The sequence below is a fragment of the Channa argus genome, chromosome 4, assembly GCF_033026475.1.
Source record: "Channa argus isolate prfri chromosome 4, Channa argus male v1.0, whole genome shotgun sequence".
Classification (NCBI taxonomy): Eukaryota; Metazoa; Chordata; class Actinopteri; order Anabantiformes; family Channidae; genus Channa; species Channa argus.
Genome location: NC_090200.1, coordinates 26,201,507 through 26,217,457, shown reverse-complemented (window position 1 = coordinate 26,217,457; position 15,951 = coordinate 26,201,507). Strand labels below are relative to the sequence as shown.

The 15,951-nt window shown below is 38.6% G+C and overlaps 2 protein-coding genes across 34 annotated transcripts in view; both read left to right on the top strand.

Moving 5' to 3' along the window:
* ppfibp2b (PPFIA binding protein 2b) overlaps window positions 1-13,512 on the top strand; it is an 86,303-nt gene extending 72,791 nt beyond the window's left edge. For 16 of the 33 annotated variants that reach the window (XM_067502835.1, XM_067502829.1, XM_067502830.1 and 13 more), the window contains 14 exons: window positions 612-644; window positions 1,552-1,584; window positions 1,853-1,988; window positions 2,156-2,275; window positions 2,430-2,580; window positions 4,293-4,404; window positions 4,492-4,580; window positions 4,759-4,890; window positions 5,389-5,514; window positions 5,618-5,806; window positions 6,753-6,953; window positions 8,436-8,501; window positions 13,091-13,159; window positions 13,374-13,512. In XM_067502835.1, coding sequence (XP_067358936.1) covers window positions 612-644; window positions 1,552-1,584; window positions 1,853-1,988; window positions 2,156-2,275; window positions 2,430-2,580; window positions 4,293-4,404; window positions 4,492-4,580; window positions 4,759-4,890; window positions 5,389-5,514; window positions 5,618-5,806; window positions 6,753-6,953; window positions 8,436-8,501; window positions 13,091-13,159; window positions 13,374-13,397 — 1,481 coding nt within the window. In that variant the 3' untranslated portion in view covers window positions 13,398-13,512. Of the gene's footprint in view, window positions 1-611; window positions 645-1,551; window positions 1,585-1,852; window positions 1,989-2,155; window positions 2,276-2,429; window positions 2,581-4,292; window positions 4,405-4,491; window positions 4,581-4,758; window positions 4,891-5,388; window positions 5,515-5,617; window positions 5,807-6,752; window positions 7,755-8,435; window positions 8,502-10,775; window positions 13,160-13,373 lie in introns of those variants that run through there. The other 17 variants (XM_067502833.1, XM_067502836.1, XM_067502834.1 and 14 more) reach the window with 8 other exon arrangements.
* rep15 (RAB15 effector protein) lies at window positions 13,425-15,819 on the top strand. Its single transcript, XM_067502868.1, has 2 exons — window positions 13,425-13,706; window positions 13,792-15,819. The coding sequence occupies exons 1-2, from the start codon at window positions 13,425-13,427 to the stop codon at window positions 14,332-14,334; spliced, it is 825 nt and encodes a 274-aa protein (XP_067358969.1). The 3' UTR covers window positions 14,335-15,819.
* The last annotated feature ends 132 nt before the right edge of the window (window positions 15,820-15,951 follow it).

Here is a 15,951-nt window from a genome sequence, read left to right as displayed (position 1 = left end):
AAAAGTAAAACACGCATACATGCATACACACACAGTTTGTCATGCAAACAGACGAGCTCGGCTCTGGGTTAATTTAATCGAACACACCATGATTCTTCCAGCAATTGCAATAGGGCTACATGCAAAAGCCTCTGTCATGCTGATGTAAGTTGTCCAATGTATCTGTGTTTCAGCCATTCTCTGTGTTTCGCAGTAGAGAAATGTTTGTCTATTAATGACTTTTTTAAGTGGACTTATTATTCTATTTTCATTTGGTGGCAAATGGTTGGTCATTATATCCAGTTAAGAAATAGCAGATTTTGTTCAGACAAAGCCAGACCAGTTATTTCCACACTTTATGCTAAGCTTAGATAATGGCCTGCTGATTGTCGCTTATTCAGAGCAGTACTATCTTCTTATCCAAATCTTGACAAAAATGCAAAATAAAAGAAACTGGTTTTTGGGTGTATTGATCCTTTAACCTAGAAAACTAACAGAGTACACTGCTTATTAACAAAACTTTTTGTCTGCTAACTCTAGCTACTTCACCTCTGTGCCCTCTCTACTTCTCTTCCCCTCCTGTCTGCTATGCTGTGGGATTGCTCATGTCTCTGTTTGTGTTCTGGCTGCAGTTCGCTGCAGGAGCGCCAGCGCTCCGGCTTTAGGTATTGTATACTCACACAAAAATTCAAATGTCAACACTTGGAGTTTCAGGAGATTTGTCCTAATATGCTAATGTTGTTGCTGTGAACTCTGTTATCACACAAACAAACCTCTTCTGACAAGCACAATTTAGGTCAGTTACCTCCCTAAACAAAGCAAGATTGTCACAGTCAAACATCAGAGGTGAGTTGAGTCAGGGTGAGTAAATGTTTTCAGTGAGGATCAAGCAACTGTAAAGCCAGGATTATTAGGTCTCCCTCATGACTCAGAGAGCTGTCGAAGATAATGCTGGGCTCTCTTGGATCAGCAACACACACGCACTTAAAGCTAACAGACATATAAGCACAGATCCACCCATGTATCCGCCGACACAGAGCCACAGCTTAAAGCAGGAGGGGAATCAGAGAGCGAGGAATGCAAGCTTAAAGATGTGTGCAGCTCAGCTAGCTCAGACATCTCAAAGTAAACAAACAAGGATGCAACCTGACATCACCGCCCTCTTTGCTGTCCCTGCTTCACCCAGCTGGCTCTTACTGACAGTGTGAAGCAGCATGTTACTGAGAAGGAGCAAGTAAACAGGACAAAACTTCTACATGCAACAGTATGTGCTGTGGAGATGCTCTCATTGCTCTTCAGGTCATCCTATCGACCCAAGTGACCTTTTATACAGAATTTAAGGCAAATGCTGTAGTATCCGCCAAATAAATATCATGTAAACAAGCACACCTAATCTTGTCTAAGTTTTTCCTGACACCTGCGAGCCTCTGGGGTTTAAGTTTGCATGCTGGTGCTTTACACACATGACATGCATATAGTACGACATTTATTTTGGAGATGAAGAGGGCATGACTGACGCTGGCTTTCTTTCTGCTTGCTTTCTTTGTACTACACTAACATCCTCTGCCTCAGGATCTCCTGGGAAACATGACCTCTATGATGTTGGTGGGTATTGGACCCCTGCTATTCTGTGTTACTATATAGGTTACTTGCCTTTTTTTTTTTCGTTATTGTACTGGCCAGGTATACTGAAATTAAAGGATTATTAGCTGTATATGTCATAGCATGTAAAACATCAGTGTGAGACAATTCTTTATGAACTGCATAAAACTAAGAGTTTGGTTTACATCACTTTAAAGGACACCAGTTTTCTTTTGGATTTTCCAGATTTCAGTAATCATATTTGGTGTGATGTTGTTTTTTCTTCTGGCAGGGGGTCCAGAGAAGCTGGAAGAGTGCATCCTGTCAGACCAGTCCCCTCTGTCCTCTGGAGTGGACTCTGGTCAACACTCTCCTGTTTCACCAGAAAACAGAAAGGCTCACAGGGGCATTAAGAAACTCTGGGGGAGGTAAGTTGCACACATATTGTGTGGCACTTGGACATTACCAGCATCTTTGTTTTACTTCATGTGAACATTTTAATACATGTCCCTGTTCAGTTTTGTTTATTCTCACAGTATTTGTCTCTCCTTCCAGTTTTCCTTCACATACTTATTAGTATTTCTGTTGTTCTCAGGATCCGGCGCAGCCAGTCGGGTAGCCCTGTCCAGGCTCATGACCCAGAGCTGGGAGAGTTCAAGAGGGGAGGTTTCAGAGCCACAGCTGGATCGAGACTGGCTTGTTCAGGGAACACACGGTAGATCTGCTGAGGACAGAGGAAAAGAATGCTTCAATCAGTGTTTAGCTCCTCTCTGCTTTAGATTACTGTTTAGATTTGTTTTCATATTATATTTGGTTCTAAATGCAGAAGTCTCCTTTAAAACATGTTTGTTTTCTTTCTGATGTTTCAGAGACCTAAAGATGCCTTTTGCCAAATGGAGCACAGAGCAGGTATGTGGTTGGCTTGAGGACATTGGACTTGGTCAGTACAGCAGCCATGGATCCCACTGGTTGGCCAGTGGTCAGACTCTACTGTCAGCCACCCCACAAGAACTAGAAAAGGTACTCCCACATACGCTTTATGTAAAATATATTCCTTTAAAAAAAGGTTTATCTGAGACACCTCTCTAGCTTACAGGATTCCCTCATCCAGCCAATCACATGTCATTCCATTTAGCATTTAGTAATGCCCGTCTTTCCTTTTTAACCTCCTCTTTAGTTTCGCCTTCAACATTGTCACACTGTCCATTACAAAGCCTGATTCCAGACTAGTTGGGATGTTGTGTAAACTGTGAATAAAAAGAGAATGCATTCATTTGCAATTTATTTGAAACCTATTTTTATAGCAAATAGTGTTTTAATAGTAAAGGTGGAAACTGACTATTTTTTTAAAAATATTTGCTCATTATAAAGTTAATGTTAGAAACACACTAAAGAAATGTTGCGACAGCAGCATGCTTATCACTGTGTTGCATCATCTCTTCTTTTAACACTCTGTAACTTTTAGGGAACTGACATGACCAGTTGTTTTCATTTAAAAAAATATGTTTTTTCATTCTTGGCTTATAGAGGATTTCAGTTGCTCAACAGATAGGAGCCTACTTTTACTTCTTAAGGCTCTAAACGTTTTTATTAAGTGACAGGTCTGGACTACAGACAAGGCAATTTAGCACCTGGACTCTTACAATGTGCAGAATGCTGTTTGCTTTGTGTTTCTGAAATAAGCAAGACAAAAACGTTGTCATCCAGTAGAGCAATGTGTCGGGCTGCCGTGTTTTATTAGTTTTTGGTCCGCAACGGCGGTTTGTGCCATCAACGAGTGAACCCAAACTGCAGACCAACAACTAACCTAACTATATGGATATATATGGCCATTGTGGAAAATAAGATTGATTTAGAAAATGACTAAAATTATCCTGTAATGTAACAGTTACTCATGCCATGTGTAGTACTGCAGCATCACAGATGTTTGCTTTTGTGCTGATAACAAGTCAGATGGTCCCTCTCATTTCCTCCTCTCTTCAGCAGGGCTTCTGATCTTGTTTATGTACAGTTGTTTCTTTGGATTGTAGTTAAATTTGCATTTGTAGATACCGTAACAAACTGTGGACACTAACAATGGTTTTTTGAAACTGTTCCTTAGCCTATGCAGAAATTTCCACAACAAAACTATGTGTGTTTTTAAAGAAGTGCTGCCTCATGGCCTGAAGATAACAACCATTCAATATTGTTTCTTGGCCATGCCCCATGTGCACAGAGATATAAATCACAGCCCTCTGACAGAAAGACTAGGGCAGTGGCCTCCAGTAGAGGTCCTCAGTGGCCACACGTTGGACTGTGGTTGTAAGTAAATGTGATCAGGGCATTCCTGAACAATGACAAGCCTCTTGGCAAATTTTCCCTGAAGAATTCAAGTTTAAAGAAAGAAACTCTTCTCTGGGATTCTGACCTGTTGCCAATTAGGCTCATTAGCTGTGAGATGTTACACAACTGTTTCAGTCTTGTGTTGCCCCTGACACAACTTGTTTGGAAAGTGTTGCATCAAACTCAAAATGAGCTATTTTTTAAAAAACCAATGAAAGCATTTTACATGTTGTCATGGTACTATTTACACTGGAAAATAGGTTTCAAATGATTTGCAAATAATTGGATGTGTTTTCACATTTTACACAGCATCCCAATTTTTCTGTAAAAGGGGTTTCAAATTGAAAAAATGTATTTTACTTTTACACGTAAATCTGAGGTGACAGGTGATTTTGTTTCTGTCTTTATAGGAGCTGGCAATAAAGAATCCACTCCACAGGAAGAAGCTGCAGTTAGCAATCAAGACACTGAGCAGCAAGCAGCCTGAGAAGTCTGCAGAGCTCGATTATATCTGGGTCAATCGTATGTAGTGAAATAAAAGACATCCACTGAGAGTACTTTCTGTTTAATTTCATCTTCTTAAAAAAAGTGTGATGTTTTATGTTGTAGGTTGGCTAGACGACATCGGCCTTCCTCAGTACAAAGATCAGTTTAATGAAGGAAGAGTGGATGGACAGATGCTGCAGTACCTCACTGTGGTGAGTTTCTAACTCACGTGATGAAGGCCTCTAACATCTAAATGTTTTGTCAAACCAGAAAAATACAGTATTTAAAGGAAATACACTTATTAGAAGAACTACCAAAATCCTTTCATGTAGTGTTGTGTTGCTTACTTTCTCTTTTATACTTACTGTTCCCTGTCTCTCTCCATTTCAGAATGACTTGTTATTTCTCAAAGTGACGAGCCAGCTTCATCACCTCAGCATCAAGTGTGCCATACATGTCCTGCATGTCAACAACTTCAGCCCTAACTGCCTCAAACGCAGGCCCGGCAATGAGGTAAGGAAGGTGTGTGTGATTGTGTGTTGTGTGTCTGTTTTGTTCATTTTTAAAGGTCCATTTTGCTCAAAAACAACACTTTCACCTGGATGTTTGACCTTGTGAAGCTTTTGGTATACTGTGTATACTGTACATTATTTTCCCTTTTCTATGTCACTTTGATGTATCTTGTATCATGTATGTATCTTGTTTTTATGCTAATTAATATTTAAGTGCTGGTATGTATACAGATTTACATTGTTCTGTTCCATTGGTTTGCAAAGTCTAAATTGCATAGGGCATTTAAAAATATAGTTGTAGTGTCCAATTACACACTAAGTCTCCATTTCATTATTTTTTTAAATCCAGTTTGAATTTACCTTGGACAATGGTTGAATTGTGTGATGTTGCTCAATCTTCTCTGAATTATGAGAGTCCCTCTTTGTGCATGTGTGCATATTTATTTATTCCTTATTATTTAAAGAGATGTTCAAATTTTTACATTTGTGCCTCTTTGTGTCTATACAGAACCAGTTTACTCCCAATGAGGTGGTCCAGTGGTCCAACCACCGAGTCATGGAGTGGCTGAGATCTGTGGACCTGGCAGAATATGCACCAAACCTGAGGGGCAGCGGTGTGCACGGAGGACTGGTAGTGAGTACTGTATATCTAATTTCTAATAATCTAATAACAATGTCTATGACACAAAATTAGAAACGCTACAGGAAGAATGTTACACTAATTTCTCAACTCATAGATGCTGGAGCCTCGATTTAACTCAGACACGCTGGCAATGCTGCTGAACATCCCTCCACAGAAAACATTGCTTAGACGCCACTTAACTACCAATTTCAATAATTTGGTTGGAGAACAAGCCCAGCAGGAGAAAAGGGAGTGCACTGAGGCAGCAGGGTACACCCCACTCAGCATCACAGCTAAAGTCAAGGTAAGATAACACAAATGCAGGTGTCATTATGTGGCTCGGAGTAGAAGTGGAAGTACCCACAGGGAACATAAAAGTACACGACTCCCTTCCTATCTTCCTGCATGTGTAAGAGAAAGCAACCTAATCCATAGTGAGAGCTAAGTGTGGGAGCTCAGTTTAAGCTCTGAGCCCCACAGTGTTTTTAAGCCTGTGAGAGCAGAGTAAACCAAGCACTGCTCTGCTCCTCCTCACAGCTTTAAGACTCGGTCATCAGCTTCAGCCTCAGTTTAAGTACCTCCATGCTCTGCTAAAGAAAAATGGAAAAATAATCCTTCCTAAAATACAATCCACACTTGGCCTTTGTCACCTCAATTTTTTATGTCTAAAAGTATAGTTTTCCATGAGCAATTATTATTTATAGTTTTGTGTGTAGATACAACCTGGGATGCTACATATACACAAAAACAGGTGTGTGTATGTGTTTGTGTGTGTTTGTTTGTATGTGTGTGTGTGTTTTCTCCTCAAGGACCAGCTACAGAACCATATGATATCTGTAGTGGTCAGCAAGCTTAGTAAACACATATAATTAAAGCTACTGTGTGTTGTTGCTTGTAGTACTCTGAAGGAAGAGAAAGTGTGGACATGAGAGCACATTAAATAACATCTGTATCATCTAAAATTTCTTATTAAAATAGGACATTTAATTAATACAGAGCAAAAGACCAAACCGTTTTAATCAGCTTGATCTTATATGCATAACATTGTAAAAGTACTGTATACACAAAAAATGTCTGTCTCTCAATATTGGACTGATCTTGTCTTATCCCCCTTTCATTCAAATTTTAACTATTTGCTAAAATCATATCTCATCATCACCAGAATAACTATTTCTGACCAGTAATTATGTCTCTTTCAGTTTATACAAATACAGTCAGATGTTTTGTCTCTTTCTCTTATTTGACTGCAGCCAAAGAAGTTGGGCTTCTCTAACTTGACTCAGCTTAGGAGAAGACGGTCAGATGAGTCCACAGATTATGTATGCCCTATTGAGTCGTCCTCACCTCCATCCGAGCAGTCTGCGGTGAACGGTGTGCAGATGCGACCCTATGCCGGCTTCAGAGGCCTGAGCCCCATCCTCGACAGAGAGTCCGACCACTCGAGGGACCAGGTGGGGCTCCTTGACATCAGAGCTGACCCATCTCCATGACAACTGTTGTGACAACAACATGGCGATGCCGTGGACAACTATGCTGTCACGCTTTCAGTTAGCCAATCAGCTATCACTGCTACTGCTCTACTTCCTTTGCTTGCAGCCCTTAATACCTCAGTCCGCCTCCCTCCCTACTCCTTTACCACCGCTATAAGCCCGACCCTGTGCCTTACTCAGAGACACCCAGATAAACCTGCCTGACTGTCTCACAGTTACAGCTTCTGCTCATGAAGGGTGTACTGAAACCAAGAACCTTGCACAATTTAAGTATTTTGATTTCATTTCTTGTAGGTTGCCTAACTAACCAAACCTCAGCCTCAGACCTGTGCCATGATCTAATTCATCAGGAGAGAGCACAGCCTCTCTTTGGACTCTTGTGGTGACATTACTTTATGTTATCCATACAGTATACATGGACATCTCTTGTAGTATAGTGTTGTTCTAACATTTGTGCACCACCTGTGTGTCAGTTATTGTGTCACCTTTGATTCTGACACATGGTTGAGACGAACTTGTGCAATATTTGCATAATGTTATTATAGAGGGATTTTATTTATTATTTATGTGACTGCAGAGCAAATGATACTATAGCATGTTTAATTTGAACCCTGAGGTAGTGATTTTGTATGGTTATTTTCATATTTGGCTGTAATAGTATTTTTATAGCAAAGAACATTCTGCCCCAGTAATGGGTGCTTACATATGGCCATGTAAATGTCAAAAGATCAAATCATTTAATAAACTAAATTCTTTGTGTGAGTTGATTGTTTTATTTTTCTACACAAAAATTAGAAAGATCAGACAGGTAACAGTGCATTTCATTGTTATTTACAGACATTTTTGTTCTTTTTTTCATTTAGAGTGTAATAGTGTTTTTTTTTTAAGATGTTGTCTACTGTACATGAGAAACAAAACTTAGAAAAAAGATTTTTGATGCGATTGAAATGTGGAGGATTTAAATTCTTTGTTACTTTAAATAATAAGCACCTAATAGTAAATGCACTAGGCTGCCATTCAGTCATCATGTCTCAGTAACCTCCATCAATCACTAACCTGCTTGTTTTTCGTCGTCCTCCACACCATTGCAGTTGCTGCCATGGCTTCTTATGATAACACTTTCCATCTTGGCTGACCAGTCTGAGCCGAGATGGCTACTAACCATTACCATGGTAACCCTGCTAAAGATGACATCTGCATGTTTGAGTATGACGAATACAGCTGCAGATATAATACTCATGCTTTCACTCAGTATTGTACAATACATTAGATTGATGTTCACTTACATCAATAACATTTTTATTGTTATACAGTATACTAAACCTTAGGAAACTCCTTTTTGTTTCACTGCAAGTTTGTCAGTAATGGAGATTAGTAATGGGCTCATGAGACCTTGTGCATGTTGTCTGTGTGTGTGCGTGTGCGTGTGTGTGTGTGTTGCAGAAGGCGATCACAGAAGGCATTACGTTGCAAATAGAAGCTCTGTCTGAAAGCATCAGCAACCTCACAGTAAGCTCCAACACACACAAGCTGCTGGTAATGACTTCTGCAGCTGATTCACTCACCAAGTAACTGCTTCTCATTGGTTGTAACAGAAGTTTGAGTCACTCAGATAGAAAATTCTGGCATCTGTCCTGATGGAGAAACAACATTAAAACACCACAGATCTGTGTGGAAATTAGAAAGTAATACTATAACTACTAGTGTGAAACCTGCTTGCTGGCACTTTATTACTTGTGGTTGTCAGGCAGATGGCAACTTAAGTTCTTTTGCTGCTGTTGTTTGTTGAAGTCATCTAACTGTGCTCCAAGGCTTTGGATAACAAACATGTCAAACCACTTTTTAACAGCAGCCTAAAGCAGCATCTCCAGTGAACCAGCTGAGCCTTGGGAGGAACACATAACACAAAAATATTACCCAATTATATTAGTATTTGAAGAATATTTTATTCACAGTTAAATATAGTCTAAGAACCTAGGAAGATTAAACATTTATACATGTTTTTTTTTATGTTTATATATGACATTTTGCATTAAACATATAATTTAGTAGTTACAGTTTTTGTATGTAGTAAAAGAGCAATTGGCCTGTATTAATCAAACAAATAGATCATTTTCTCAGCAGACATTTTGAGATATAACAGCATGAAAGCAACATTAATAGTGTGCCTATTATAAAGCTAGTTGACCCAGGCCTTGAATTCTGCATGTTGGATCACTGACAAAGTTACTTACTTAAAGGGGACATTTTGGAAATATGTCTATTTTTATTTTACTCCTATTACCAGTGTTTACTTAACATTTTCTTGAAAAACTCAATTTTGCGCTCCCTGCTCTGCATGTGCAAGCTGGTTCTTTTGACTCTTCATGGGCCTTTAATTAGTAAATGTGAATTTGAAACTTTTTAAGACCATCAGCCACGCTTTTTAATACAGCAAAACATATGTCTAAAATAAAAGAAATCAAATAATGTTTTTAATAACTGAGATGAGTTTAGAGAACAAATATAATGCTACTGGATGTAGTTTTGTTTTCGGCAGACAAACATGAACAGGATATTAAGCTTCACATAAACAAATTTTCCAAAAGGTTAAAATACTTCCTTGTACTTTAAAATACCAAAATTATACAAATGTTTATATGTCAAGAGAATGGAGACACTAGTAATGGGAAAAAATTCATTAGATCCCTGAAGATTCTATTACGTTTACCATCTAGCCGGCAGACTAGAGTTGTTATTGTTGTTTGAATTTGTGTGGGCAAATTCGAGGTACCAGATAACCCATTAATACATCCTCTAAAAAGCATTGTTACTGTGATACTTACCAAATGTTCATCTGGTCTCCACTCCCATCTACCAACAGGTCACAGGTTCAGACTATGAAACAGGAAGTGGGAGGGGAAATAATCTTAAAAGAAATTTAACGTTAACCTTTCCCCTATGGGATAAATTGGGTTAACATATATAAGACATTTGTATTTGTTTCTATAGAAAAGAACTAATAGATTGTCTTGATTGATTATTAATCAGTAGTGGTTTGTCTTTGTAGGAGCAGATCTAGGTATATAAGGCGTGGAGTAGAGTTTTTTTTTTGGAGGGGGGGTAGACCTTATGCTAGATGCCCTGTAGCAATGGGCCTAGCTTAGTTTTTTTTTTCTGTTGACTTTTAGGTTTATTTTGTTGTTTTATGTTTCTGTATATAATTTCCCAAACATTCATAAAATCATTTTGATCCTCTGTTTTTGTGTTCCCTGTAAATAAATCCCACACTGAGTGTAGTATACTCCTGTCTCCCTGCGTCTGTGTCCTCCACCACTCGGCCAAACCTTTACAGGCACCTTCAAAAAATTTGTCATAGGTCTGTGCACATACCTGGTTGTGACTAATGTTTTTTCCCTTACTGCAGTGAAGCCTGTTTTGCTCTGACTTGGAATTAGTTTTCTTCATACTTAAAAGACTAACTCTTTGTAGAATATTTAAACATTACTAGCTGAGCTTTCAAAAACCAAGACGGCCTTTGCTGAAACAGTCTAAAGCCTTTTTAGTGGTGTTACTGTCCTAACACAAGAACATATTTCTCAGACATCCTTGTCTTACATGTTGCTTAAAAATTGAGCCTTAAAAAATGTTGCACTGCTTGTGCTGGAAAACTCTTATGTACCTTAAAGCAATTTGACATTGAATAAAATATGTTACAGATAAATATGTAAACTCATTTCAGTGGTTAAAAACATCTTTGAAGCTTTCTAACCAACTGCCACTCAAATGATGCTTTGCTTCCAGTACCTGCTCACCCAGAACGAGCTGCGGAAGGAGCTGAGCCGGTCTCAGATGGCACTACTTTGAAGGACAATCACCAGATGCTGTTGGCTCACTAATGCTGTCAATCGGCTATAGCGGGACCTGTAGCCTCACATTTGAACTGTTCATCGAGCCTCGGGCCTAACACTACAGTGTGGGGCTGGTTACAGTTACTGCTACTAGCCACTGATACCTCATGTAACACCTCTAGTCGCTCTACAGTCAGACTGTACAGTGGGCGTATCTATTAGGAGCTATTTTTTATTTACACCTTTTCTTGTTTCACTATGCAACGTTCCTATCTAATAATCACACTGACCACTGAGTACTTTACAAACTTTGTACTGTATTGATATTCTAAAGAGTAAACAGGGTCCAGTGAGCCATTCCTTGTTTAATAACAAACATATGCAAAGCATAATTTCTTTGTCTGGATTTAGCACATTAGAAGATCTAATTAACAAAGCAAAAGAATAGTTACATCAGTTTGCTCATTGTTCTCAGGACCAGAGTTACGATTACCCTCAAATTTATAATTTGCAGTTTATAAAGTACATTTGGATGTTTTGAGCTCTTTGATCGAAAGCCCAAATATAATCTACACATACATACATACGGTAGTTTCAAAGACAGAATTTCTGATAATCAGTCAAACGTTTTACAGCAATCAGCCCCAACATTAATACCGGTCTTAATAATGTCATGGAAAACAGCATGGTCACTGTGAGCAGTCTGCAGCTACAGTACACAGCCCCATATGCAGCTGTGTGAAACACAGAGGTGGTAGAAGTACATGAACTCAATACTCAAGTAGAAGTTCAAGTGTTAGCCAAAAAACTTCTATACTTTAAATCTTTTACTTAAGTAAAAGTACTAAGAAGATTATCTACAGTTTACCTAAAGCACACATGTAAAAGTTCTCCACTGAGTAAACAATGTATTATAAACAATACTGATTATGATAAGTATTGCAAACTATGTACAGAAAACACTAGAAAATAAGGGTCAAAAGTCACTGTTGGAAAAGGTGGAGCTGATTTTAACCACTTTCTGTGCTGACAGGTGGTTGACCCACACTATATGTCCGAATTTATTAGTTCCTATTATTTTTGTTAAATATTTGTATATTAAAACAACCAGGTGGTAATAATGTTGTGGATAATCTGTGTATATAGCATCTTTCGTACAGGTTAATGCAATTCAAAGCTGCTGGTGTCAATCTTTACAGATGATGGAGAAATTAGCAAGAAGTTGTGCCAAACGTACACTAATGCTCACAGAAATAGGAGTAAAAGAACAAAAAGACTAGAGAAGAAGAAATATCATCAATAAACCATGATGAAAACCAATGAAACATATTAATAATATAAATAAATAATATAAATAAAACAAATAAAAGACAAAGAAAACGTACATTTAGAGAAGTAATGTATTTAATTTGATTGGCAGGTCACAACAGAGTGGACTCTGAAGGGCTTTAAAGAGATCTGTAGAGATGGAAAGCTGTATGATGATTCACCTTTAGCACAACAACGATCCCAGCATAGAGCCAAGTCTAGTCAAGTGAATCTGCAACTGCAGATCCATTTTCTGTGCAAAATGTTTAAAGAAATTGCAATTATTATTTCATAAATGCTTTGTCTGGTAGCAGCGCAAATTCTGGTTCATTGGACCCTGCTCTACATGCCCTAGTACAGCACTGTTTCAGGTGTACGTTAGTGTAATGACACTGTAGTTAGAGAAGAAAGAGTAACTAACCTATGTAACAAGCTGGTATGATAGGACAGTACTGTAGATTGTGATATGACCAAATAAAAGCCTTTTGACAGACTGGTACCTCTGAGAGCGTTAGATGTACATGTACACACATGCAGTATATGATTGCATTAGCACAGTAGTACAGTTCCTCTAAATATATATCAGAGTTCCTATTGGAGTAAACAAAGTAAACCTATGTAAGATCAATACATTTTAGATGTGACCCGTAAATCTTTCAAATTTAACACTAGTAACCAACAAGAGCTAAAGTTAAAGCTCCCAACCTTCAAGTCAGCATTTCTTCCCATCATTTAAAAGAGACAGTTAAGCATTTTGTTTGCCCATCAAGCCCTTCGGGCCTACCAGGTCCTCGAGCCATGGCCCGTAGGTAACAGGTAAGATCCTTTGTTGACTTAGCTAAAATTTGACAAGTTACGAACACTACGCCCATGCAAACATGAAACCTGCAATGGAAAAGCCTCTTTATCCCATTGAAGGAAGCCTGAGCTTCACAGGCATAAACACAGTGTGTGTCTCAGCAGGGCAAGGGACAAGAGCAGAAGGCAGGTAGTGGACTTGGGTCTGCACTAACTACCAGGCCCATATTGGTGAGTATCTGTTCAATCTATAGAGAATTTGTAGAATCATGTGGAACAGTGATATTTATCATATTAATCTTCGAACAACGGTACCATATGGTGGAACAACACTGGCACAGCTGGGGGTTTTTTTCACCTCAAAACTTTTGAAACATTTTGCTTTTACCAACCATATGTTCTCTTCAAATTACAGTCTGTTTTCTTCTACAAATCCTGTTTCTAGTGTATCAGGGAGACCACTCTCTGATCTCCCAACATCTATCATCAGTCCGTCATGGGCCAGACCTTTGACAAGCCCACGACTAACCCCTTCCAGAACTCCTCTTTATTCTCCTCTTTGAAGCTCAGCTCCTCCAGCCATCCCTTCTTTGACCAGAACATGGCCCTTCGACCAAGCATCTTTTCCACACTAAAGAGGCCCCCTGTTGCCAAGCCCAGCGATTTTATCCCTATATTCAATGACTGCATAGCTGCTGCATCCTCCAGAACACAGGAGTACCTCCTCTTTAAGGATCCAGAGGACAAGTTCTACCCAAGCCCCGAGGTTCTCACTCAGGTAGGTACTTTGATCACAGATTTACGTTGATCATTAACAAACTGGAGGTCTCAAACCATTTCAGTCGTTTGTTGTTTTCTGATAGGTTTTCCTGATGACCTACATGACCCAGAGTGTAAGCCTCAACTTGACAGACACATTCAACTGCATAACAATGACACCTGAGCAGCGCATCCTTCTGGGGGCCGACTGGGTCTGGGCCGTGCTGGAGAAACCTACAAAGAACCCCCGGATCCAGATCGCCGTGCAGGTACTACACCTAGTGAAGAGGGAGGATGCCGATGAGAATGGTGCCGCTCCGGATGCCTGTAGTGAGTCCGTCCAGATGGCCCAAAAAGAGTCCAGCAACAAGAATATGTATGAGAGGTTAGTTGACTTCTGTGCCTCAATTGGCAAGGACTGCTATGCCCTCTTCTTGTTCTTTGGGAGGAAAAACGACAAGGGGAATATCTACGGTGTCCTCAGCAACAACATTGAGGCGGCCAATGGGAAGTGCAAGATTGATAGAATATTTATCGAAAACTTCTTCAAAGGTTCAAGGTATCTCCATACACCTTCAGGAATGATGCAGGCTATCGTTACCAAGAAAGCAGAGGATAATCTCACTCTCATGATTAAATTTAGCTGAACTAAGGGACTCATAATATTTGATGATAGAAGATGTTGAGGTTATAAAGGATCACGCCTTAGTTTCTAAGTACACCAGTTCACTTGAGGAGCTTCCCACTGTTTATTTAAAGTCCTGTTTACTTTTGTTACTGGTTATTTGCTCAGATTCTCCAATTGACACAGAAACTAATCAAAAACCATATTTAAACAGAACAACAAACATACTGCACTCAAATACTTCCTTTAGCGCATTTCTAAACTATATTGACATTGACCTCAAATTTGTGCCATTCACACATTCTCACCGACATTTAAACATGTCAATAGATGTAATTAAAAGCGAACCAGCATGCACAATATCAGGACGTGTGCGTGCTGTCCTGATATTTATTTTTAGGTTTATTTTGTCAGATACAGTTTTAGAGATAGTTTGTGATCATTTCCTTTAAGCTGAAATTATCACATTTTTAAAGATTAGAAGAATGCATTTTTTTTCTTTTATCAGTTGTCTGTTATCACTCCCTCAGTAATAACTGTTATATCTTCACATGACACGGAAAGAAAGTGATGGCTGCCCATTTAAACAAACCTGGGAAACAGAAATATGTTCTTTAAACCTCTGTGTTAGATACAGTAGCAATAAGTATCAAATGATTTTACACACTGCACCAGGTTCCATGTTTTTGTAAGCAGCTACCTTCTGTGTTTAGGTAATATCTAAACTAGAGTTAAATCATGGCTTCTTTTACATTGATGCTTTGCATATTATCAGAAAGCCGCTTCAGGAAAATCATTTTGCATGAACTATTTTGCTGATTCATAAAAACATGTTTATTCCATAAGAAGTTTCGTCGTTCTTGACGGAAAGTACAGTGGATTAAATTGAAAGCTAAGTGAACTGTTGAGCAAGTGCGACATATGTAGTTTTACCATAGGTGTAGTAGCTATGAAATATAAGATTAAGGGACTGATCATTTAATTTAGACAAACATTCACACAATGCATGAAAACACATTCTAATATATATTAATACAGAAATCATACCAAACTATATTTTGTCTTTTTTTTAAAATAAGCTGTAGTAGTCTTTGAATATTGTTAACGTAGTACATTGATGGAAAATGTACACTATTAAAAATGTCATCTTTATCAAACATTCACCAGTGAAGCAAAAGTGTATAAATTATCCACCTAGTCATTCATTATCTAAACCTCATACCTGATTAGTGTCATGGGGTGCTGGAGACTATTGCAGATGTCATTGCCCGGGTTTTTGTATGTCCTTTTGTAACAGCCCTGATGTTGAAAAGGTTTCTAAGGTGGACACTGCCTATACGCATGTCATTGTCAGCATGATAATGTTAGCAGTGTGCTGAAAGTACAGCTTCACAGAGCTGTTAGAATTGCTGCAGTAGTGAGCAGTTTATGATTTACAATATGAAAGTATTGCATATTAGCTTTGATACATCACGGAACCGTAAAATCTGTCTTTTGAAAGTAATAGTACCAATTGTATGGGCAGATGTATGGGGGTTGTCCAAAAAGATCTGGACTTGACAAAAAAAACCTTCCTTAATGAAAATAAAAATATATAATGTCTATGATCTTGAACCTGTAATTTCAAATAAAAAAAAAA

Excerpts from the sequence above, each read along its gene's own strand:
- rep15 (XM_067502868.1), top strand. The coding sequence starts at position 13,425 with ATGGGCCAGACCTTTGACAAGCCCACGACTAACCCCTTCCAGAACTCC. Across the intron at positions 13,707-13,791 it reads GCCCCGAGGTTCTCACTCAG|GTTTTCCTGATGACCTACAT; the intron begins GTAGGTACTTTG and ends GTTTTCTGATAG.